At 34.3% G+C, this 25,243-nt stretch overlaps 1 protein-coding gene and 1 pseudogene across 9 annotated transcripts in view; both read left to right on the forward strand.

The window, feature by feature from the left end:
- MAPK10 (mitogen-activated protein kinase 10) overlaps positions 1–25,243 on the forward strand; it is a 323,875-nt gene that overhangs the window by 245,400 nt on the left and 53,232 nt on the right. Inside the window, exon 9 of one of the 9 annotated variants that reach the window (XM_032862324.1) lies at positions 4,479–4,550. The exons of the other annotated variants lie outside the window; for them this stretch is intronic. Within the exon in view, the coding sequence (XP_032718215.1) occupies positions 4,479–4,550 (72 nt within the window). The remainder of the gene's footprint in view (positions 1–4,478; positions 4,551–25,243) is intronic. 9 annotated transcript variants of the gene reach the window in all.
- On the forward strand, positions 17,083–17,576 carry LOC116871441 (annotated as a pseudogene).

A 25,243-nucleotide genomic window follows, 5' to 3' on the forward strand; every position in this document is an offset into this window, starting at 1 on the left:
AAAGCAAGAAAAATAAAATTTGCCATTTGCTAAAATACTTCTGTAACCTGATGTACAGAATAAAGTGAAGATACTGATATTGGTGATGATGTGAGACATCTGGAGCCAGTGTTTGTTGTTTATTGATCAGAACAATGAAAAGTAAAAAGAAAAGTTTAAAGAAAAAGACATTTTCCAACATTAGGACTTCTTTGAATTACTTGTTCCTATACACTACAGAATTACATGGATTTTGAAGAATGACATTTAAAACAAATTGGTGCAGTAAAAAATTATTTAAATCTTTTTATGGCAAAATATTTTGTAAGTTTATTAGTCTATTTTATTTGTAACTTAATATAAAGGTAAAAATTTTCTCCTTTGCTCCAAGTTTCAGTGGATTTTTTCTGTTTCATAAAAAAGCAAATCAGAAATAGAAAGTGTTTTAAATAAAGGTTAAAAATTAATAATATGATGACATAGAAGTTCTAAAACAAGGAAAGCAAGTTGAATCGGTAGCCTCAGACAGAGAATCTTCCTTTGATTTCTTGGCATTAGAATATTTAGCATTCCATAAATATTATTTTTCTTCTTTAGATTTATATGTGTAAAATATATATGTTTCTTTAGTCTTTTATAATCCCTTCTCTTCACTGAAGTATAAAACAATGTGCTCTTGTTGACTATCTAAATTTATAACTTTTGAAACAAACTTTTCAAAGAAACGTGATATTAGAAAATCATATGAAATCTTGCTATTGTATTTTGTGGTATGCTTTGAAAGAAAATATATCAAAACACATTGTCTGAATCCTATGTCAAGTGAAGCTATAGCTAGATTAGGGAGAAAAACAATCCATTCTCACAGTTGTGTTACCAGAGTCACATAATGTCTTAGTTGGAAGATATTTGCCAGGTTGCTAGATAGACATTCACATAGTCCAAAAACATTTCACTGTAGATTACAACCCAAGCCATTGGACAGAATGTGGAAATAGCAATAGAATGCTTTATTTAGATTTAAGCTGCCTGAGCCTACATTATATCATTTCTCTCTCTTGGCTAGAACAGAAAAAAAGAAGATAACTTAGCATAATTTAATGCCTGACAAATGATATGATGACACTTGAGATTTTCTCACTTAGAAAATTAATCACCATAATTTAGTAACACCAAAACTTACTTAACGTCCCTTCAAGGGAAAGTGACTCAGTTTCTGAGTGTCACCATTGCAAATGAATTTCCTTTCTGCCTATGGGAATACTGATGATGGGAGAGGAAATGTAATAAATCAGAATTGTAAAAGCAACCAGAATTCTAATTGGGCAGCACTCATGTACAAAACTCTTACAGAGACCCAAATACTATATCAGGCAGTCTCAGAAAGCATCAAAATCCAGTTTCCAACAGTAATCGAATTTGCAAATTTCTTCTCAGGTCTATGCATGATCAGTATTCATTGAAATATCTTGACAAATCTCATAAAATAATCTAATCTTCTTGCTAAGCAGATATGTATATTAGTTGAGGGAAGACTTACCACCAACCCCACCTCCCTGTTCTGACAAGATTTAGTATCAAATTCTTTTATTACCTACTTCCTGTTTTAGTTGTGATGAATAATTCACAAAATCTGGTGCAATGAGTTTATCTTGAGAAATAATCTTATCTTGAGTATATAAAGATCCATATAAATGTGCATATATTGTACGTTTGTAATTCATATTAATAGAGTTTATCATTTCTAGGCACAAGGCTTAGCACTTAGGTGGCATAAGCATGGAGAGTCTGTAGGAATAATGATTAGTGAATAAGGTTCAATGGGAATGGGAAATGGGGAAGGTTTCTAGGGTATTGTTACTCAAAGCTTCCTTAAAATAGAGAAAATAGAGCTCATTATATTAATCCGTAGTTCAGATCTAGTTTTTTAGCTTAGATATAGTTCAGATCTAGTAGTTTAGATCTAGTTCAGATCTAGTAGTTTTATCTCTGCATTATTTTTTGAAAAGCTTTATGATCTATTAAGTCTAGTTTGGGTTCTGACATGAAGATAAATTTCCAAAAAATAATCTCTTTTAACTTTGAAATATCTGCATCTAGTAGAGCCACACAAAGGAGAACTGGAAGATATGCCAATTATTAATACCAGTTATTAAACCAACAACTATCTAGAGCCATTTGAGACTGAAGCAACATAAGGACTAAGATTCCATTTAGATTACGTGTTACTGTTATTGCTGTTATTTAAAGGTATATACGAGGGAGTGAAAGTCAAGGGATTTTAGTCTGAAACATGAGAATCTGTCAGTTTTAGGAAAGGAGTGGCCAGGGGTAATAGGCTATATTTGCATAAGTTAAGATTATTATTTAGATGAGGAAGCAGAGAAATTTCTTTTTAGATAATGGGAAAAGTTCCATAGGGTCAGCTGTGATTGAGTATGTGGAACGCATTTTTAAGTGGTTTTAACAGTGAAAGGATCACCCAGTGACTTGTGAGTTTCCCTCACTGGAAAGACTTCCTTATTATATCTAAATATAATATTAAATAAACATTAAATAAACTTTTCCAGAATATATTTAATACCAATATATAATTCATACTTCGTTACCAAGCAACATAGAAGGATCTTTAGCAGGCATAATCCTATCAAATCCTTTTTAAAATTTTTACATGATAAATACTATTTATCATCCCCATTTTAGAGGATGAAATTTATATTTAGAGAGATGAAATACCTTGGCCAAGGTTATAGAGTTAAAAAGCTAATCGAGTTGGTTCTGTAGCAGAAAAACGAGTGTCTGCCAGAGATAATATAGAAGAGATTTTTTTCATTGAATAAAAAATAAGAATTGATGTTTTCTAACTCCCTGATACGAATAACTCCCAGATTCTTTTTGTGGCAGAAGCCATCTTTTCCGAGTGTTTGAACGGGTACAGGCAAGAGAAAACCCTGCTTATTGAGTTTTTATCTCTCTATATTTTTTTGTCTTTGTCTTCCACAATATCTATAAAAATAGATACACTGTAAATAGCAACTTAGACTGGTCACTTTGGACAGTATGATAAGAAAACTTGCAATTCCAAAATAAATGCATTTTCAGAGATCTTTTTTCTGTTAATCAAAGATTCTCACAATACCAATCTCTTGTGAGACAGGTATTATCCATAATTACAAATGCATTAATAATAAAGGGATGCGCAACTGTTTGCTCTATCTTTCCCTGATATTTTTGCATGTCACTTGCTTTCCTAAAATGGAAGCAAAACAGATTTGCTTCTCTTTGTATGCTTGTCACCGTCAAAGCTGTAACCATTTCTTTGCAGTGATCATTCTGTTTAGGTGTTAAGTCAAATAATGGAAACTTTGAGTTTAACCTGAGTGAGATTTTCACATTGGAAAGAATCTCATGAGGAATTCTTTAAGGTCACTGCCAAATTACAAAATGTAATTTGAAGAGTAAGCGGAGCAAAATTATAGTGTACTGCTATTTTAATGCCTTTTCCTATTTGCTCCCCCTCAACATCCCTTATTCTTCTAGGTTATCTTCTCCCTTAAGAATGACTTATCTCTCTTTTTGACTTTTCAATAGGAACTCGTGAGTAACCAAGTATGGTTAAAGAGAGAGATTTTACTTTCTTGCTTCGCCTTTTCCCATTTTGCCCCTCCCTGTGTACCCTCTGCCCTAGCTTACTGGTTTTAAGTTCTGGTTGATAACTGGCAATGCGGAGAAGCCATTGTAATTCCACCTTGAATTCCGGGTTTCTCTGGATTCATAGTCTGAGAAGTGTCAGCTCTTTAAATCATGTTGTTCATTTCATGTTGAACCATCCCGTTTTGAAAGCCAGTATTTCTTACCATTATAAAGCAACCATGTTTATAAGAATAAGGCAAGGCTTCCTGTTTAGAAACATGCTCCTTTGATGGGAGTCAATGAAACTGAGCCAGCATATTTCGAAACATTCATTCTTGAACTGGCATTTCACTTCTGGAAATTTATTCGTATTTATAAATAAGAGTAACTGTGTTTTGTAAAAGAAACCCTTTCTTTTGAGGTTTCTGGCAGCTCAGCTTTTTTTTTTTTTTCAAATATAGTATATGAAAGAATAAAAAAGAAACCAATTTGCATGTTTCCCATATTAAAACAATCTAGAATAATTTACAATACAAATCAGTAAGACTCTAGTAGATGAATGCAAATTAGACCTTTTAAATAAAAAACTAAATTAATCATTGAATTATAATTGCAAAGTAATATTATCATGCATCAAGTAGCATCGAGTGGCACTGTTAGTTCAGTTGCATAGCAGAGAGGGCCCTGACATTCTTGTGCTCTCCCTATTTTGCTGTTTTAAAACACTAATGATCATGATACTGGCCTCTGAGCCAGTCAGTGAAAGGTCAGACCATTGCTCTACAGTGTAGGTAGCCAAGTGTTTTCATTTATTTGCTGTTCTATTCCTATCTTCTTGTTTATCTTCATTTCATTTTTGTTTTCAGTTGACATGTGGTCAGTAGGGTGCATCATGGGAGAAATGATAAAAGGTGCAGTGCTGTTTCCTGGCACTGATCGTATCCTTCTTAGCAGCCAGTGGTCTTCCTGGGTGTCATTCTCAAATCAACTCCCTTTGATCTAACACAACACTGCTGATGGTATATACTCACTGTCTTTAGAGGGGTTCTAAGGGACTCCAATGTCAAATATTTACCAGCTGGCATTGTGGTAGAGTAACCTAGTCTCCTAGATAGATCTTATGTGGATAATCCAGTATCAAACATTCAGCATGCTTTCAAAATGTCAGCCTTAAAATTCAGTCCTATGAAACTAACAGTGATATGCTCTTCTCTACTGTTTCTCTTTTGGGGAGAGTAGATGTTTTAAAATTAAGTTATTTTCATAACTAGATAATAAATGACAAAATATTTCAGTTTTAAGACTGGAGATTTATGCTTTTAAGAAGTATTCACTTGACATGGAAATCTTTAACCAGTTAGATTCTTTTTCACCCTAAAAACGTGGGAGGTTTATATTAACACATATGAATTTCATTTAAAATTGACCAACATCTTTTAAAATTCTTTTTGTCATTTACTTCATTTCTAGGAATAATAGGTCCAGTTCCTGTTCTTATTTTTTCTACATTATTAACAAATGCAAAAATTAAAACCTCATTAGTTAATAATGATTATATAAAATTTCTGAAGAAACAAATTTCTGTCATTTGAATAAGTAAAAGTGATCTTAGGCAGCTAATAGTTAACAAGTAAAGATTCTAGGAGCTCTTCAGTATTAAATAGATACAAACACTGTGTTATTGTTATATGGGTGTATAATAATTTGTTTTCTTAAATTGGTTAAATATTCTACACCCAGTCACTTATGAAGATACTATGTTTTCATCATATTAAAGATAAAGCCTCTGCTTAAATGACTATGATTCAAAAATAAAATCAAACCTATAATAATGGGGTTTTAATGTATAATTAAAGTAAACCTAATTACTAATATAGTGTATCCTAACCATATTACAATTAGCTATTTGCTTTGAGGAATAACATATTACTTATATGGATATATATAGTTTTATACAAATACTCTCTGTGTGTATTAAAGGACCAGTTTGGGAAATGACTGAGTTAGGCACTCAATTAATTTTTATTGAATGTAAGAGCTAACCTAAAAAGGTTTATTTTGTAAAAATCAAACTGCACTGTTTTTACTTCTATTCTTTTTTCTAGTCTTATTTATGACACATTTATTTTTTAAAGTTTTGTCTATATTGCAGTTTTGTCTTCTAAATATTCAGTTTATTAAATAACATCAATAAATTTACCATATTCATGTTTATGTTAATGTTGTTTCAAAATTAGTTGGCTTGATAAAAACTAAATTTCTTCAGATTTCTGAGAAGCAGGATTGTTTTTTTCATTTCCAAGGGATTTTAAACTTTACTTTGGTCTTTGGACATCAACATGAAACGGTTCTTAAGTTTTGGCTAATTTTAGGCATTTGATGAAAATAGACTCAATCTGTTAACTTTGTACTCTGCTTTTTCAGTTCTTTGTGGTAACTGAAATGAATATTTGCCACCTCTAAATTAAAATGATTGATTTTCACTACTTTCCTCTCATTTTCTATTTAAAAAAGTCAAATCAGGTTTCTACAATGGAGTTAATAAGTGCAGATTAACATTTCTTTGAATACATTTTGGGGAGAAGTTGCTTGGTTATCATTTCTAATTTAGATATTAAAATCCTTTGTAAGTAAAGCTTTAGGCTGCTACTAATGTTAAAAACTCATAGTAGATGAGCTTTCAATGCCTACACTTGATATTTTTATATTGACTTATTTCTGGGATTCTTCTTATAGGGATCTATTTGTAAATTTCTTGAAGGACAAATGCTAATTATTTTCTAAAGTGGCTTCTCTGAGTGTAGGATGTGGTCTTTTAATGATTTCAAACATGTTAGTTAAAGTTTAAGTCATTCTTTTTCAAGCAAAAAAATTATGAACACTGACTATCATAAGGTTAAACATTTAAAATGCAAGATAGATTATTTTTTTTAATTCTCTATTATTAGAAATGAGTTCTGTGAAGAGGCAATAAAATTGTATCTAAATTTATTAGTTAAATAGAGCCTTTAAAATGGAGTTAGAGATATACAATATGTCTATACATGTGGATACAATATATATCCATACAATACATCATAAGAAGATCATATTATTTTAATCAACATATCCTTACTTATATGAAGGGATTCTCAAAATAAATGATTGCTAGAAATCCTTGCAATATGAGCTATGCATGTCTTCTTAATATATAAACCAATTCAACAACAAAATTTAAAATATTAATAAGACATTATCCCCTTTATCCTTTACCTCTAAAATATTTCAGCATGTTATTTTTAGCATTAAGAACTTTAGATAGCTAAATGCTGTTTTTAAAATGTTACATATTTATATGCTACTTTATTAGTAAATATATTTAAAAATATATATTAACTGAATTTTTCAAATCAAATGTTTTTAATTCTCTACAGAAGGATCAGAACTCAACTACTGAGATAATTTGGGGATATCAAATGAATTTCATTATAGCAGAAATTTTACTTTAAGAATTACAAAATATATCATCAAGTGAATTGATGTTAAATATACATCTTTTGAAGATCAAAAAATGAATACACATATACTATCACTCAGATTAAAAAATAGAATATTACCAATATCTTTGAGTCTTTTTGTGTCTCCCCAGTCATATCCTTCACTCTCCCCAGAGATCCTAAATACATATTTTTACAACCTTCTTGACTTTCTTTATATTTTACCACAGGTATATTTATCTCTAAGCAGCATATGGTTTAGTTTTATATGTTTTACATATTACACAAGACACATTTGCTTTTTGTTGAAGTTAACATTAAATTTTTGAGATTTGTTCATGTTGATCCATTAGATAGTTCATTCATTTTCATTGATGTAAAGTATTGCAGTCTCAATATTCCATAGTGAATTCATTCTCCTATAAATAGGCTTTGGAATATATTCAGGTTTTTTGTTTTTATTTTTGCTTTTATAAACAATGAATCTATGAATATGTATCTAATGGGAGATACAAGGGAAAGGAGCACATGGGAAAGGTTTTTTTTTTTTTTTTAATGATAAATGCTTGGGTGCATGGGGATGCACATTTTAAATCTGACAATGTAACATCAGATTGAATTCTAGAGTAGCATAAATAAATATAACTGTCTGCTTCCTATCATCACTAACTCTTGGTATTGCCAGATTTGTTTTTAAATTTGTTACCAATCTCTTGGATATAAAATACTATTTTATTGGAGGCTAATTTATATTTTCTTAACTATAAGGGAGGCTAAGCATCTTTTCTAGTGTTTATTGGCCATTAATATTTTCCCCTTGGTAAAGTTTCTTCTTAAACATTTTTTATTGTATTTTTAAAAATTGATTAGTAAGTGTTCATTATATATTCTGACAAATATTTTTGTCAGTTTTTATGCATTGCAAATATCTTCTCCCTGTATTTAGATAGTTTTCCCATTTCATTTTATAATGATTTTGGACTTTGGCAATCTTTTTTTTAGTATGCATGTATTTTTATGTCTTAAGAATCCTTTTATGTTTTTATATTCTCTTGTAATTTTATTATAATGGTTTTAAAGATTAATCTTTTACATTTAAGCATTTAGTTCACTTGGAATTGATTTTTGTGTTTGGTGTTAAAGAGCGATCTAATTTATTTTATTTCAATTCCATTTATTGACTAGCTTATTCTTTCTTTACTGGTCTATAAGGCTTACTTTCCTAAGTTTCCACACACTGAGGGAAAGGGTTTTAGATTCTGGGCCCTTTATTTTGTTCCACTGGTCTCTTTCTCTATCTTTATACCACTACTACCTTTTCTTCATACAAATGTATAATATATACATATATCAGGTAAGGTAAATATCTCACCTTTTTTGCCTTCTTCAGGTATCTTAGCTATTAATGAATCATGGCTTTTCCACAAACATTTTAGAATTGGCTTGTTAAGATTCCTATTAGTACTTATACTGTAGCTATTATTATTAATTATAACAAATATTATTTAATATTTTATTAATTATTAGTAATTAATACTAAATATTATTTATTAATAATATATGATAAATAACAATCCAATGATTATTATTAAATCCATAGTTCAATATGTGGGAAATTGCCTTTTTAATTTGGATAATATTTATCTTTCTCCTGAACACATGAGGATCTTAGCATAAACTAATTTAGGTTATTATTATACCAACTTAAATATGTTATCTGAACCCAGTATTTTAGTTGTTTTTTTTTTTAGCCTCATGAATTGACAATATTATTAGAATATTGCATACAGTTAGAGTTTGTTTAGATTCACCTTTATATGAAAGAATTTTCTTGGCTTACCACTACTTCTTGCAATTTGGCCCTTTAAGCTTATTTTCCTTTTTTTCAACTTAAAAAATCAGGTTTATTTTTCCACATCAACAACAAATAATATGAAAATAATAACATGAATATAATGTCTCATCATAATATCAAATCAAAGAAAATAGACCTTTGGTTTCCAGTTCCACATGTAAGAAGCTTAGAAGTCATCACTCCATTCTAAGAAGAAGTAAAAAGGCTGAACAGATTGAAAATCATCAGCTCTCTTGGATCTGCAAGAGGGGGAAGACGCAGAGAAAGCTACTGCCCCCAACCAAGAGAAACAAATACAGGGATTTATGTCAAGGGTAGAAAAATATGAACTATAATTAACACATTTCTAAAAACTCAGTGTAGACACCTCTCAGATTTAAAAACTCTAGGGAGAGTCAGTCATATGGGACCACAACATCATTAGATTTATCTCCAGGAACTTGATCAGTTTCCAAAAAATATCTGAGAAAGATTGCCCCATTTTTCCCATAGCGGGAAAAGGAACCATTTTGAAATATACCAGAACACTCTGTTTTTCTTATTTCTCTTTGTTTACCTTTATTAAGTCTTTAAATTTTATTTTTTTAAAGATTTTTACTTATTTATTTGACAGACAGATTACAAGTAGGCAGAGAGAGAGAGGAGGAGGAAGGCTCCCTGCCAATCAGAGAGCCCAATTTGGGGCTCAATCCCAGGACCCTGGGATCATGACCTGAGCGGAAGGCAGAGGCTTAACCCACTGAGCAACCCAGGCATCCCAAGTTTTTTCATTTTAATTCCAATTTAGTTAACATACAGTGTTCTATTAACATACAGTGTTCTATTAATTCTTTTTATTATTTTTTTAATAATTTTATTTTTTATAAACATATATATATATATATATTTTTTCCCCCAGGGGTACAGGTCTGTGAATCTCCACGTTTACAAACTTCACAGCACTCACCATAGCACATACCCTACCCAATGTCCATACCCCCCCCAACCCCCCTCTGCCCAGCAACCCTCAGTTTGTTTTGTGAGATTAAGAGTCACTTATGGTTTGTCTCCCTCCCAATCCCAACTTGTTTCATTTACTCTTCTCCTACCACATTAACCCCCCATGTTGCATCTCCTCTCCCTCATATCAGGGAGATCATATGATAGTTGTCTTTCTCCGATTGACTTATTTCGCTAAGCATGATACCCTCTAGTTCCATCCATGTTGTCGCAAATGGCAAGATTTCATTTCTTTTGATGGCTGCGTAGTATTCCATTGTATATATATACCACATCTTCTTTATCCATTCGTCTGTGGATGGACATCTAGGTTCTTTCCATAGTTTGGCTATTGTAGACATTGCTGCTATAAACATTCGGGTGCACGTGCCCCTTCGGATCACTACGTTTGTATCTTTAGGGTAAATACCCAGCAGTGCAATTGCTGGGTCATAGGGTAGTTCTATTTTCAACATTTTGAGGAACCTCCATGCTGTTTTCCAGAGTGGTTGCACCAGCTTGCATTCCCACCAACAGTGTAGGAGGGTTCCCCTTTCTCCGCATCCTCGCCAGCATCTGTCATTTCCGGACTTGTTCATTTTAGCCATTCTGACTGGTGTGAGGTGGTATCTCATTGTGGTTTTGATTTGTATTTCCCTGATGCCGAGTGATGTGGAGCACTTTTTCATGTGTCTGTTGGCCATCTGGATGTCTTCTTTGCAGAAATGTCTGTTCATGTCTTCTGCCCATTTCTTGATGGGATTATTTGTTCTTTGGGTGTTGAGTTTGCTAAGTTCTTTATAGATTCTGGACACTAGCCCTTTATCTGATATGTCGTTTGCAAATATCTTCTCCCATTCTGTCAGTTGTCTTTTGGTTTTGTTAACTGTTTCCTTTGCTGTGCAAAAGCTTTTGATCTTGATAAAATCCCAATAGTTCATTTTTGCCCTTGCTTCCCTTGCCTTTGGCGATGTTCCTAGGAAGATGTTGCTGCGGCTGAGGTCGAAGAGGTTGCTGCCTGTGTTCTCCTCAAGGATGTTGATGGATTCCTTTCTCACATTGAGGTCCTTCATCCATTTTGAGTCTATTTTCGTGTGTGGTGTAAGGAAATGATCCAATTTCATTTTTCTGCATGTGGCCGTCCAATTTTCCCAACACCATTTATTGAAGAGGCTGTCTTTTTTCCATTGGACATTCTTTCCTGCTTTGTCGAAGATTAGTTGACGATAGAGTTGAGGGTCTATTTCTGGGCTCTCTATTCTGTTCCATTGATCTATGTGTCTGTTTTTGTGCCAGTACCATGCTGTCTTGATGATGACAGCTTTGTAATAGAGCTTGAAGTCCGGAATTGTGATGCCACCAACTCTGGCTTTCTTTTTCAATATTCCTTTGGCTATTCGCGGTCTTTTCTGGTTCCATATAAATTTTAGGATAATTTGTTCCATTTCTTTGAAAAAAATGGATGGTACTTTGATAGGAATTGCATTAAATGTGTAGATTGCTTTAGGTAGCATAGACATTTTCACAATATTTATTCTTCCAATCCAGGAGCATGGAACATTTTTCCATTTCTTTGTGTCTTCCTCAATTTCTTTCATGAGTACTTTATAGTTTTCTGTGTATAGATTCTTAGTCTCTTTGGTTAGGTTTATTCCTAGGTATCTTATAGTTTTGGGTGCAATTGTAAATGGGATGGACTCCTTAATTTCTCTTTCTTCTGTCTTATTGTTGGTGTAGAGAAATGCGACTGATTTCTGTGTATTGATTTTATATCCTGACACATTACTGAATTCCTGTACAAGTTCTAGCAGTTTTGGAGTGGAGTCTTTTGGGTTTTCCACATATAGTATCATATCATCTGCGAAGAGTGATAGTTTGACTTCTTCTTTGCCGATTTGGATGCCTTTAATTTCTTTTTGTTGTCTGATTGCTGAGGCTAGGACTTCTAGTACTATGTTGAATAGCAGTGGTGATAACGGACATCCCTGCCGTGTTCCTGACCTTAGCGGAAAAGCTTTCAGTTTTTCTCCATTGAGAATGATATTTGCGATGGGTTTTTCATAGATGGCTTTGATAATATTGAGGTATGTGCCCTCTATCCCTACACTTTGAAGAGTTTTGATCAGGAAGGGATGCTGTACTTTGTCAAATGCTTTTTCAGCATCTATGGAGAGTATCATATGGTTCCTGTTTTTTCTTTTATTAATGTGTTGTATCACATTGATTGATTTGCGGATGTTGAACCAACCTTGCAGCCCTGGAATAAATCCCACTTGGTCGTGGTGAATAATCCTTTTAATGTACTGTTGAATCCTATTGGCTAGTATTTTGGTGAGAATTTTTGCATCTGTGTTCATCAAGGATATTGGTCTGTAGTTCTCTTTTTTGATGGGATCCTTGTCTGGTTTGGGGATCAAGATGAGGCTGGCCTCATAAAATGAGTTTGGAAGTTTTCCTTCCATTTCTATTTTTTGGAACAGTCTCAGGAGAATAGGAATTAGTTCTTCTTTAAATGTTTGGTAGAATTCCCCCGGGAAGCCGTCTGGCCCTGGGCTTTTGTTTGTTTGGAGATTTTTGATGACTGTTTCAATCTCCTTACTGGTTATGGGTCTGTTCAGGCTTTCTATTTCTTCCAGGTTCAGTTGTGGTAGTTTATATGTCTCTAGGAATGCATCCATTTCTTCCAGATTGTCAAATTTGTTGGCATAGAGTTGCTCATAATATGTTCTTATAATTGTCTGTATTTCTTTGGTGTTCGTTGTGATCTCTCCTCTTTCATTCATGATTTTATTTATTTGGGTCCTTTCTCTTCTCTTTTTGATAAGTCTGGCCAGGGGCTTATCAATCTTATTAATTCTTTCAAAGAACCAGCTCCTAGTTTCGTTGATTTGTTCTATTGTTTTTTTGGTTTCTATTTCATTGATTTCTGCTCTGATCTTTATGATTTCTCTTCTCCTGCTGGGTTTAGGGTTTCTTTCTTGTTCTTTCTCCAGCTCCTTTAGGTGTAGGGTTAGGTTGTGTACCTGAGACCTTTCTTGTTTCTTGAGAAAGGCTTGTACCGCTATATATTTTCCTCTCAGGACTGCCTTTGTTGTGTCCCACAGATTTTGAACTGTTGTATTTTCATTATCATTTGTTTCCATGAATTTTTTCAATTCTTCTTTAATTTCCTGGTTGACCCATTCATTCTTTAGAAGGATGCTGTTTAGTCGCCATATATTTGGGTTCTTTCCAAATTTCCTCTTGCGATTGAGTTCTAGCTTCAGAGCATTGTGGTCTGAAAATATGCAGGGAATGATCCCAATTTTTTGATAACAGTTAAGACCTGATTTAGAACCAAGGATGTGATCTATTCTGGAGAATGTTCCATGTGCACTAGAGAAGAATGTGTATTCTGTTGCTTTGGGATGAAATGTTCTGAATATATCTGTGATGTCCATCTGGTCCAGTGTGTCATTTAAGGCCTTTATTTCCTTGTTGATCTTTTGCTTGGATGATCTGTCCATTTCAGTGAGGGGAGTGTTAAAGTCCCCTACTATTGTATGATTGTCGATGTGTTTCTTTGATTTTGTTATTAATTGGTTTATATAGTTGGCTGCTCCCACGTTAGGGGCATAGATATTTACAATTGTTAGATCTTCTTGTTGGACAGATCCTTTGAGTATGATATAGTGTCCATCTTCATCTCTTATTATAGTCTTTGGTTTAAAATCTAAGTGGTCTGATATAAGGATTGCCACTCCTGCTTTCTTCTGATGTCCATTAGCATGGTAAATTCTTTTCCACCCCCTCACTTTAAATCTGAAAGTGTCTTCGGGTTTAAAATGAGTTTCTTGTAGGCAACATATAGATGGGTTTTGTTTTTTTATCCATTCTGATACCCTGTGTCTTTTGATTGGGGCATTTAGCCCATTAACATTCAGGGTAACTATTGAGAGATATGAATTTAGTGCCATTGTATTGCCTGTAAGGTGACTGCTATTGTATATTGTTTCTGTTCCTTTCTGATCTACTACTTTTAGGCTCTCTCTTTGCTTAGAGGACCCCTTTCAATATTTCCTGTAGAGCTGGCTTGGTGTTTGCAAATTCTTTCAGTTTTTGTTTGTCCTGGAAGCTTTTAATCTCTCCTTCTATTTTCAATGATAGCCTAGCTGGATATAGTATTCTTGGCTGCATGTTTTTCTCGTTTAGTACTCTGAATATATCATGCCAGCTCTTTCTGGCCTGCCAGGTCTCTGTGGATAAGTCTGCTGCCAATCTAATATTTTTACCATTGTATGTTACAGACTTCTTCTCCCGGGCTGCTTTCAGGATTTTCTCTTTGTCACTAAGACTTGTAAATTTGACTATTAGGTGACGGGGTGTGGACCTATTCTTATTGATTTTGAGTGGGGTTCTCTGAACCTCCTGGATTTTGATGCTTGTTCCCTTTGCCATATTGGGGAAATTCTCTCCAATAATTCTCTCCAATATACCTTCTGCTCCCCTCTCTCTTTCTTCTTCTTCTGGAATCCCAATTATTCTAATGTTGTTTCGTCTTATGGTGTCACTTATCTCTCGAATTCTGCCCTCGTGGTCCAGTAGTTGTTTGTCCCTCTTTTGTTCAGCTTCCTTATTCTCTGTCATTTGGTCTTCTATATCGCTAATTCTTTCTTCTGCCTCATTTATCCTAGCAGTGAGAGCCTCCATTTTTGATTGCACCTCATTAATAGCTTTTTTGATTTCAACTTGATTAGATTTTAGTTCTTTTATTTCTCCAGAAAGGGCTTTTATATCTCCCGAGAGGGTTTCTCTAATATCTTCCATGCCTTTTTCGAGCCCAGCTAGAACCTTGAGAATCGTCATTCTGAACTCTAGATCTGACATATTACCAATGTCTGTATTGATTAGGTCCTTAGCCTTTGGTACTGCCTCTTGTTCTTTTTTTTGTGGTGAATTTTTCCGCCTTGTCATTTTGTCCAGATAAGAGTATATGAAGGAGTAAGTAAAATACTAAAAGGGTGGCAACAACCCCAGGAAAATATGCTTTAGCCAAATCAGAAGAGATCCCAAATCGTGAGGGGGGGGAAGGGGATAAAAAGAGGTTCAGAAAGAAAAAAAAATAAAATAAAATAAAAAAGAAAAAAGAAACAAATAAAAAAAAGAAAACCAATAATGAAAAAAATATAAAAAGGAAAAAATATATATATATTGGATAAACTAGTTTAAAAACGTTAAAAAAGAAAAGGGTAAAAGTTTAAAAAAATTTAGCAGAAGAAGAGAAAAAAAATTGAAAAAGAAAGAAAAAAAAATTAAATTAACTGCAAGGCTAAAGAATCATGGGGAGAAAGCCATGAGTTCCGTGCTTTGCTTTCTCCTCCTCTGGAATTCCGCTGCTCTCCTTGGTATTGAAACCGCACTCCTCGTAAGTGAACTTGGTCCTGGCTGGGTTTCTTGTTGATCTTCTGGGTGAGGGGCCTGTTGTAGTGATTTTCAAGTGTCTTTGCCCCAGGCGGAGTCGCACCACCCTTACCAGGGTCTGGGCTGAGTAATCCTCTCGGGTTTGCTTTCGGGAGCTTTTGTTCCCTGAGCGCTTTCCGTAGAGTCCGGAGGACGGGAAGGAAGATGGCGGCCTCCCAGTCTCCGGCCCGGAGGAGCCAAGAGCTAGGGGTCCCACTCCTCAGTGCGCCCTCAGGGAACAGCGTCCAATTACTCCCGTCTGCCTGGCCTCCGGCTGCGCTCCGAGCTCACCGAGCCTGCGACCGGTTCAAGGTAAGCCCGAGCTGTGAGCTCACTCCTCGGCTCCGTCTCTGTAGCCGGCTTCCCTGTTCTAATACCTGCGAGCTCTGCGACACTCAGACACCCCGATCCTTCTGTGACCCTGCGGGACCTGAGGCCACACTGGCCCCGCGTGGGCTTCACCCCAGTTAAGCCTCTGGAGCGATGTCCCTCAGCGGAACAGACTTTTAAAAGTCCCGATTTTGTGCTCCGTTGCTCCGCCGCTTGCCGGGAGCCGGCCCCTCCCCCCGGGGTCTGTCTTCCCGTCCCTTTGGATTCACTTCTCCGCCAGTCCTACCTTTCAGCAAGTGGTTGATTTTCTGTTTCTAGAATTGCTGTTCTTCTTCTCTTCGCTCTCCCGTTGGATTTGTAGGTGTTTGCAATCTTTAGATAAGCTATCTAGCTGATCTCCCGCAACCTGAAGTAGTCTCAGCTGCTACTTCTCCGCCATCTTGACTCCTCCCAGTGTTCTATTAATTCTAATACAATAGAGTGATTCAACAGTTTTATACATTATTCAGTGTTCTTTATTTAATTTAATTTAATTTTATATTGTGTTATCTTAGTCACCATGCAGTACATCATTATTTTTTAAAAGATTTTATTTATTTGAGAGAGAAAGAGTGAGAGAAAGATTGTGAGAAGGGAGAGGGTCAGAGGAAGAAGCAGACTCCCCGCCGAGCAGGGATCCTGGGACTCCAGGCTTATGACCTAAGCCGAAGGCAGTCGCTTAACCAACTGAGCCACCCAGGCACCCATATCATTAGTTTTCGATGTAGTGTTTAATGATTCATTAGTTATATATAACACACAGTGCTCCATGCAATCCATGCCCTCCTTAATACCCATCACCAGGCTCACCTATCCCCCTACTCCCCTCCCTTCTAAAACTCTCAATTTGTTTCCCATAGTCTATAGTGTCTTATGATTCATCTCCCACTCCGATTTCTCTCCCTTCATTTTTCCCTTCTCCTAATGTTCTCCTTGTTATTCCTTATGCATCCACAGTTAAGTGAAACCATATGATAACTGACTTTCTCCATTTGACTTATTTCACTCAGCATAATCTCCTTCAGTCCCATCCAAGCTGATGCAAAAGTTGAGTATTCATCCTTTGTGAAGACTGAGTAATATTTCATTGTGTATATAGAATATATCTATTTGTCTGTTGAAGTGCATCTTGGCTCTTTCCACAGTTTGGCTATTGTGGACATTGCTGCTATGAACACTCAGTGCTGTTCTTGATAAGTGTACTCTTTAAGCCCCATGAGGTACTTCAGCCATCCTTTCTCTCCCTTGACTCTGGTAACCATCAGTTTGTCCTCTATAGTTAAGATTCTCTTTCTTGGCTGACTGTGCTGCTTCTCTCCGATCCGTGGTGGGAAACACCTTCCCCACAGGACATCAGTGCAAGCCTGAATAAGAAAAACAATTTCTTCCTCCTAAGCCATGGCTCATCAGTTGTACAGAAATACCTCTTTGGGAAACAGTCTCCAGGGCAGCCTTAATGAGCTCATACAGTCTCAACAGATCACCACCCCCACCACCACCAAGTTGCCCTTCAAGTTCTACCTCATTTTGATAAAGCTATAAATTCAGTATTGGTGCAGAGGGTCAGGAACGGAGTCAATTTCAGGAGCTCTCTAAATACAAACAGATTCTGTGATAACAAGTGAAATTTTGTATTGAATGATGTTGAATTCAGAAAGGTGACAGAACTTACTAAAGTGGATAAAGTGAAAATTGTAGCCACTGATGGTAAAGATACTGGCTCCAATTCTACAGAACGAATAGAAAAAAATGGCATTTTTATGCCATCATCTTTTATTATTCATCTCTTCTTTGAAGAGAAGCATAGCAGAGACATTTTTAAATTTATTCTATCATCGCAGAAATGACTGCACTATGCTATATATACTATCAGAATTCTAGTAGAAAGAGGCTTATAACTACAGCCTCTGCTATTACCTTTTCAGTGTGAAGAAACAGAAGTTGTTTTTTTTTTTAATATTGTTGCCTTCCTAAGAACACTCTTGAATAAACTCATTTTAAACCCCCCCCCAAAAAGAATTTGTTTCTTGGTTCGTCTCTCTTTTTTTCCTTTGCTCCTTTGTTTTGTTTCTTAAATTCCACATATGAGTGAATTCATATGGTATTTGACTTTATTGACTTATTTTGATTAGCATTATATTCTCTAGCTCCATCCATGTCATTGCAAATAGAAAAAGTTCATTCTTTTTATGACTGAATAATATTCCATTGTATATACACTTCTTTTTATCCATTCATCTGCTGATGGACATTTGGACTGCTTCCATAATTTGGCTATTGTAAATCATGCTGAAATAAGCATGGGGTGCATGTATCCATTTGAATTAGTTTTTGTTTTCTTTGGATAAATACCCAGTAGTGCAATTACTGGATCATAGGGTGATTTTAACTTCTTGAGGAACCTCCATACTATTTTCCATAGTGGCTGCACCAGTTTGCATTCCCATTAATAAAGCATGAGAATTCCTATTTCTCCACTTCTTCATCCACACTTTTTCTTGTGTTTCTGATTTTAGCCATTTTGACAGGTGTGAGGTGATTTTGTTTTAGTTCTGATTTGCATTTCTCTGATGAGTGATGTTGAGCATCTTTTCATGTCTCTGTTGGTCATCTATATGTCTTCTTTGGAAAAATGTTTGTTCATTTCTTATTCCCATTTTTTGTAATGTTTTAATATTTTTCATTAATAAATGACATTTATTTACATGGATACATTTTAATTAAGTTGTAGTTCAGAAAGTTTTCTATTTTTTTTTTAGGTTTACAAGATTTTTTTTTCCTCACCATAGCACATATCCTCCCCAGTGTCCATCACCCAGCCACCCCACCCCTCCTACCCCCTCCCTTCCAGCAACCCTCAGTTTGTTTCCTGAGATTGAGTCTCTTATGGTTTGTCTCCCTCTTTGCCCATTTTTAAATTGCTTGTGAGTGTTGATTTATATCAGTTCTTTATGTATTTTGGATACTAACCCTTCATTGGATGTATCATTTACAAATATCTTCTTCCAGTGTAGGTTACCTTTTACTTTTGTTGATTGTTTCTTTTCGTGTGCAGAATCTTTTTATCTTGATGTAGTCCCAATAGTTTTTTATTCTTATTTCCCTTGCCTCAGGAGATATATCTAGAAAAAGCTGCTATGGCTGATGTCAGAGACATTGTCAGTGCTCTCTTCTATGATTTTTATGGTTTCAGATTCACATTTAGGTCTTTAGTCCATTTTGAATTTATTTTTGTGTACGGTCTAAAAAAGTGGTCCACTTTCATTCTTTTGCATGTAAGCTGTCCAGTTTTCCCAACACCATTTGTTGAAGAGACTGCCTTTTCCTCATTGCATATTCTTTCCTCTTTTATCAAAGATTAATTGACCACAGAATTGTGGATTTATTTCTTGATTTTCTATTCTGATCCATTGATCTGTGTGTCTATTTTTATGTTGGTACCATACTGCTTTGATAACTATAGCTTTGTAGTATAAATTGAAGTCTGGAATTGTGATACTTTCAGTTTTGCCTTTCTTTCTTTCTTTCTCTTTCTTTCTTTCTTTCTTTTTCAGAGAGAGAGAGAGAGAGAGAGAGAGGAAGGGCAGAGGGTGAGGGAGAGAGAGTATCATAAAATCTTTCTTTCTTTCTTTCTTTCTTTTTTTTTTTTTTTTTAGTATCTTAAAATCTTAAATTCTGTCTCACAACCCGGAGATCATAATCTGAGCCAGTATCAGGAATTGGATGCTTAACTAAGCCACCCAGGTGCCTCTGTTTTTCTTTTCTTTTTTTAAAGGACTTTATTTATTTGATGGAGAGAGAGACACAATGAGAGAGGGAACACAAGCAGGGAGAGTGGCAGGGAGAAGCAGGCTCCCTACTAAGCAGGGAGCCCAATGCAGGGCTTGATACCAGGACCCTGGGATCGGGACCTGAAACCAGTGCAGATGCTTAACAACTGAGCCATCCAGGCAACCCATGTTTTTCCTTTTCAAGATTGCTTTGGCTATTTGGAGTCTTTTGTGGTTTCATACAAATTTTAGGATTGTTTGTTCCAGTTCTGTGAAAAACACTATTGGTATTTTGATAGGGATTGCATTAAATCTGTAAATCGCTTTGTAATTGGTAATGTGGGCATTTTAACAGTATTTGCTCTTCTAACCCATGTGCATGGAGTGTCTCAATTTCTCTGTGCTGTCTTGAATTTCTTTCATCAACGTTTTCTAGTTTTTGGAGTCTTTAACCTCTTTGGTTAGTTTTTTTTCCTAGGTAGTTTATTGGGTTTGGTGCCATTGTAAATGGGATTATTTTTAAATTTCTCTTTCTGCTGTTTCATTATTGGTGTATATAAATGCAACTGATTGGGGCACCTGGGTGCCTCAGTGGGTTAAGCCTCTTCCTTATGCTCAGGTCATGGTCTCAGGGTCCCAGGATTGAGGCCGCATAGGGCTCTCTGCTCAGCAGGGAGCCTGCTTCCCCCCCCCCTCTCTCTCTGCCTCTCTGCCTACTTGTTATCTCTCTCTGTCAAATAAATAAATAAAATCTTAAAAAAAATAAGCAATAAATGCAACTGATTTCTGTATGTTGATTTTGTATCCTGGGACTTTAGTGAGTTCATTTATCAGTTCTAATAGTTTTTTTTGGTGGAGTCTTTCAGGGTTTTCTATATATAGTATCCTGCCATCTGCAAATAGTAAAAGTTTTACTTCCTTTTTTACTAATTTGGGTGCCTTTAATTTATTTTTGTTGTCTGTTGCTGTGGCTAGGACTTCCAGTACCATCTTGAATAAAAGTGGTGAGCATGAACATCCTTGTCTTGTTCCTAACCTAGGGGAAAAGCTCTCATTTTCCCCCATTGTGGTTATGTTAGCTGTGGGTGTTTTGTATATGGCTTTTATTATGTTGAGATATGTTCCATCCAAACCTACTTTATAGTGGGTTTTTATCATGAATGGATATTGTACTTTGTCAAATGCTTTTTCTGTGTCTGTTGAAATGATTATATGTTTTTATCCATTCTCTTCTTGATGTGATGTATTTTGAGATTATTTACTTACTCTAAAGAATATCCTTTAAAATTTCTTTAGTAAAAGTCTTTGATGATAAAACATTTTTTTCCTTTTTGAATGGGGTTCCCTTACTTGACAGATAGTTTTTTTGGATATGGAACTTTAGATTAACGTGTTATTTTCTTCCAGCTTTTTAAGATACTATTCTACGGCTTTTTGTTTACAGTATTTCTGGTGAATAAGGACCTGTCAGTTTAATAGTTTAATAGTCATCTTTGGACGTAGTGCGTTCTTTCTGTCTGCTTTCATTTAGGATTTTTTTTCCTTGGTCTTCGATTACTTACTGTTCCTCTACCATGTAACTTGGCATGGATATATTTCTTTTCTTTTCCTTTCTTTTCTTTTCCTTTCCTTTCTTTTCTTTTCTTTCTTATTTATCTCACTTGGGACTAAATGTGTTTCACAAATCCAACCTATCTACAATTCCTGAAATTTCTCACTTTTCATTTCTTTGAATATTTTCTCTCTCCTATTCTTTATATTATATTTATATTTTATATATATATTTATATTATCATTTCTTTGAATATTTTCTCTCTCCTATTCTTTATATTATCTCCATAATAAAACTCTGGTTGAACTTAAAGTAGACATTCATTTATTTAACAAGTACTGTTGAGCGCTTACTATGTGTTTCTAGTTTCTAGTTTCTAGGAACTATTTTTCTAGGCATTTATCAGTAAACAGAACTGACTGAAAACTTGCCATGATGAAATTTACAATAAAAGGTACTGTATTAGAAGGGATTATGACTAAGGAAGAAGAGGGTTGCAGGGCTAGGATGGGGGCAGAGATAGTCTCTGTTTTTTAAAATTTAAACATAAAAAGTTTTGTCCAGTATGCCTCGTATAGATGTTTTCTTGATCTCCTATAAACCTGATTGTCCCTTTTTAATTTCCCTTTTTTATAGTCTTGTGCCCCAAAATGGATTTAATCAAAGGGTCTCAAAGCACAGACTACAGCTTTCCAAAACTCCCATTAAATAGAATTTTATATTTCTGTTGGTGTTAGTAGTTTTTATTATCTCCTTTCTTTAAATTCATTGTATTTACCAATTTTAAAAGGATTTTGATATTTTTCATCTATAAAATACAGATATCAAGTTAAATTATCCCCAAGGCCTCTTCCCAGTTTCAAAATGCAGGTAGGGTCACATCCAGTCTTTATGAGGCCAGATTATTATATAGCTTGAGGAAGGTATTTTGTAAAAACATGATTTATTTATATAATGAATATCAAATTAGATACAGAGTCTTATACGGGGTTTGTGCAAATGAGGGACCCCAAAGGTAAACCTTTAATAGCTTAATAAAAATTCCACTGTTGTGAAACATATTTATATATATTGGATTTCCTTATATGTGAAGTGTCTCTCCATTTTTTGCTTTGTAAGGAAATACAGATTACAGTAACAAAGAGATTTATAAGACAAAATGGGTTGTACAGAGATTCATACACATCATGCTTCAAATATCAGCCTTTGGATATTCTAAATCCCATAGTATTCCATTCACACTCTGCTGCCAGTGACCAAACAGCCTTTACTCAAATTGTCAGCTTTCAGTTTTTTAATGTGTTTGGCTCATAATATTTCTTCTTCCTGTGCTCATTTATAATAAAAATAAATGTTAGTTACTATTATGCATTAAGACGCTTATTCATATTTCAGTTACCAGAGTTTGGGGGGTAGCTTTTGAGAGAAAATAAAGATTTTCAAATAAAAAGAGTAAAAAGAATTTTAAAGTAACAGAACAGCTCAAGACATAACTATAAAAATCTGGATCCAGAACTCTGTCATATATAAATTTCTACCCTCATCTTTAAAATTGTCTTCAGAAGTAAGAGTTCTTTTGAGAGCAAATGTTATCTTAAAGAAATACAGAATAATTACTGAAATAAACTGTCAAATATTTTGAACATTATATTGAGTAGCTTTTGTATGTTTTATAAGTAGTACCCACAAGTGATAGCAACATATAATTTTCATCCTTCCCTAGATGATGATGAGCAGAACCATTCACCCTTTGCTGGGAGACTGTGTGTCACTTACTATAATTTCCCATCATTTTTCAGGAAAGTGACATGAGCAAGAGGGATAAATATCAGTATTTTTTTTTTCACTGAAGTATTTTCAGATGAATGACCCTTAAGTTTTCCATAGCAAGTAGGTGTGGATTAATCTTCTGATCAAATTGACCCTATTCTAATTTGTGTAATAGACCTGAAATATGTTAATACTATTTTCTTTTTCTTTTTCTTTTTTTTAAAGAGTTTATTTATTTATTTGACAGACCGAGATCACAAGTAGGCAGAGAGGCAGGCAGGGGATGGGGGGAGCAGGCTCCCTGCTGAGCGGAGAGCCCAATGTAGGGCTTGATCCCAGGACTCTGGGATCATGACCAGAGCTGAAGGTAGAGGCTTTAACCCACTGAGGCGCCCAGGCACCCCAATTCTATTTTCTTAATTCTGGATTTAGTAATTCACAAGAGACTTTTAGTATATTCTATGTTAGTATTTCTCAAAATATAGCCCTGGGCTATCTGGATTACAACTACTATTGATATTTTTTAATATCATGCTAGACTTATGGACTCAGAATCTTGTTGATTAGTGGGGAGAGGGGAGCAATCTATATTTAGTAAGTTCTATATGTTATGAATATTCAAGTTTGGGAGCCATGATTTTATATCATGACACCTAACAAATGGCACAACACAGCACCAAGGCAGCTAGTTGGCTTGCAAAATAGTATAGTCTCTCCTGGAACTTTCTAGACAGACAAGTCTCTTTTGAGGCAAAATTATCTTTTTAGAAAAATGTAGTTGAGAATTTGGAGACAAACGCTGATACTCTTTAAATCTCAAATAGATGTGAGGGTTTTGTTTTGTTTTGTTTTGTTTTGTTTGTTTTTTTACAAAATATTTACTCTGAGACATAGTAAAACCAAGTCTGGATTCATGTAGGTGTCAACTCTGGAAAACACATTCATAATAACAAAAAAGTAACCAATGATGAGAAAAAACATAAAAAGAAGATACAGTTATTCACAGGACATAATAGAATGTGCTTTATGATTCCACTTAGTAGTTTCTGGAAGCTTAAATGTGCATAGAATAAATTATGTTCATAATTCTGATCCAGAATACCCAGAGAAGGATAATGCATTTTTTGTACATTGTGTTCAAGGCAGTTTGTGATGTTTTAGAAAGTTGCACAACCAAGAAAGTTAAAATACAAGGAGTACATGAAATGTAAGCTCTTAGCTAATTGATAAAATTAACTGGAATAATTTTCAAACTTAGAATTTCAGATACATATTTTTACAATACATACTTCTTTGTTTTATTCATACCTTATAATATTATTTGTTGAATATGTTAGAAATAGTCACTATTTGCTCATATCTTGTCATCATACTCTATAAAATCAAACTTTTGGTAATATGGCTATTTTTTATGTAGTGAATTTATAATTAGATGAGGAAATTGTCAATTCCTATTAGATGACATTTTTCTATTTTTATTAAATGCCTTATAATTATGTTAAGTGTGATATTTTTAAAATAGAAGGTCAAAAATATAAAATATTTATTTTATATATTATTATAAAATATTTATATTTATTACTTTTTGATAACTGCACAGACTAGAATCTATAAATATTCAGATTCTTACTCAGCATAAAAATGACTTATGAGTATTGTAAAGCAAACAAATCCTTTTACAAAAATGATTTTAGCCATTCTGTGAAATAATATTTATCATGTTTTCAACACATGACCATAAAAATCTAGTTAAAACTTGATGTATTTTTTTGAAAATATGATTGCTATGGAAATCTGATAATTTAAAAATTCTTCTAAAACACACCACTTTATTGTCTATTTAAAATATTAATAAAATTAATTATTTTATGTGTGAATATGTTGACCTGATAAACTAGGGATACAGTTTAAGAGATATTCTTTAGGGCCCATGACAAGCATACTATCAATTTTATGCCAAAGAAAAGCAATTTCTACCACATCAGTTCCAAACTTGCTCTTTTCCTTACTAGAATCCTTGGAATAAATGCTGGACTTTCAGCAGAGAGATATGACTCCCAATTGTGGCTTATATTTGGTTAATTATGATTATAGAGAAATATCATGTGGTTAACTAAGAATAGTTGAACAAAGTTGTTCATGTTGGGATCCTGTGAACATCCAGAAAACAAGCACTTACTACTTAATAAAACTATTCATGTTTATAGGAGCAAAGAACTTGAAATGGATTGGTTCAAATAAAGGCACACACTTTTAAAGATGGCTATACCACATATTTACCTTTAGAACATTCGACTACTACATTGACAATAATGAAAGATTCTTGTTTTCCTCCTTTTTGTAAACTATTATATCTAGCACTGCAGTGGTGTTTCATTTAAAAAGCAATCTAAGGTAGGAAACATACTGAACGCGTCTATAG

This window comes from Lontra canadensis, unplaced genomic scaffold, assembly GCF_010015895.1.
Source record: "Lontra canadensis isolate GAN:19392208 unplaced genomic scaffold, GSC_riverotter_1.0 scaffold1, whole genome shotgun sequence".
Classification (NCBI taxonomy): Eukaryota; Metazoa; Chordata; class Mammalia; order Carnivora; family Mustelidae; genus Lontra; species Lontra canadensis.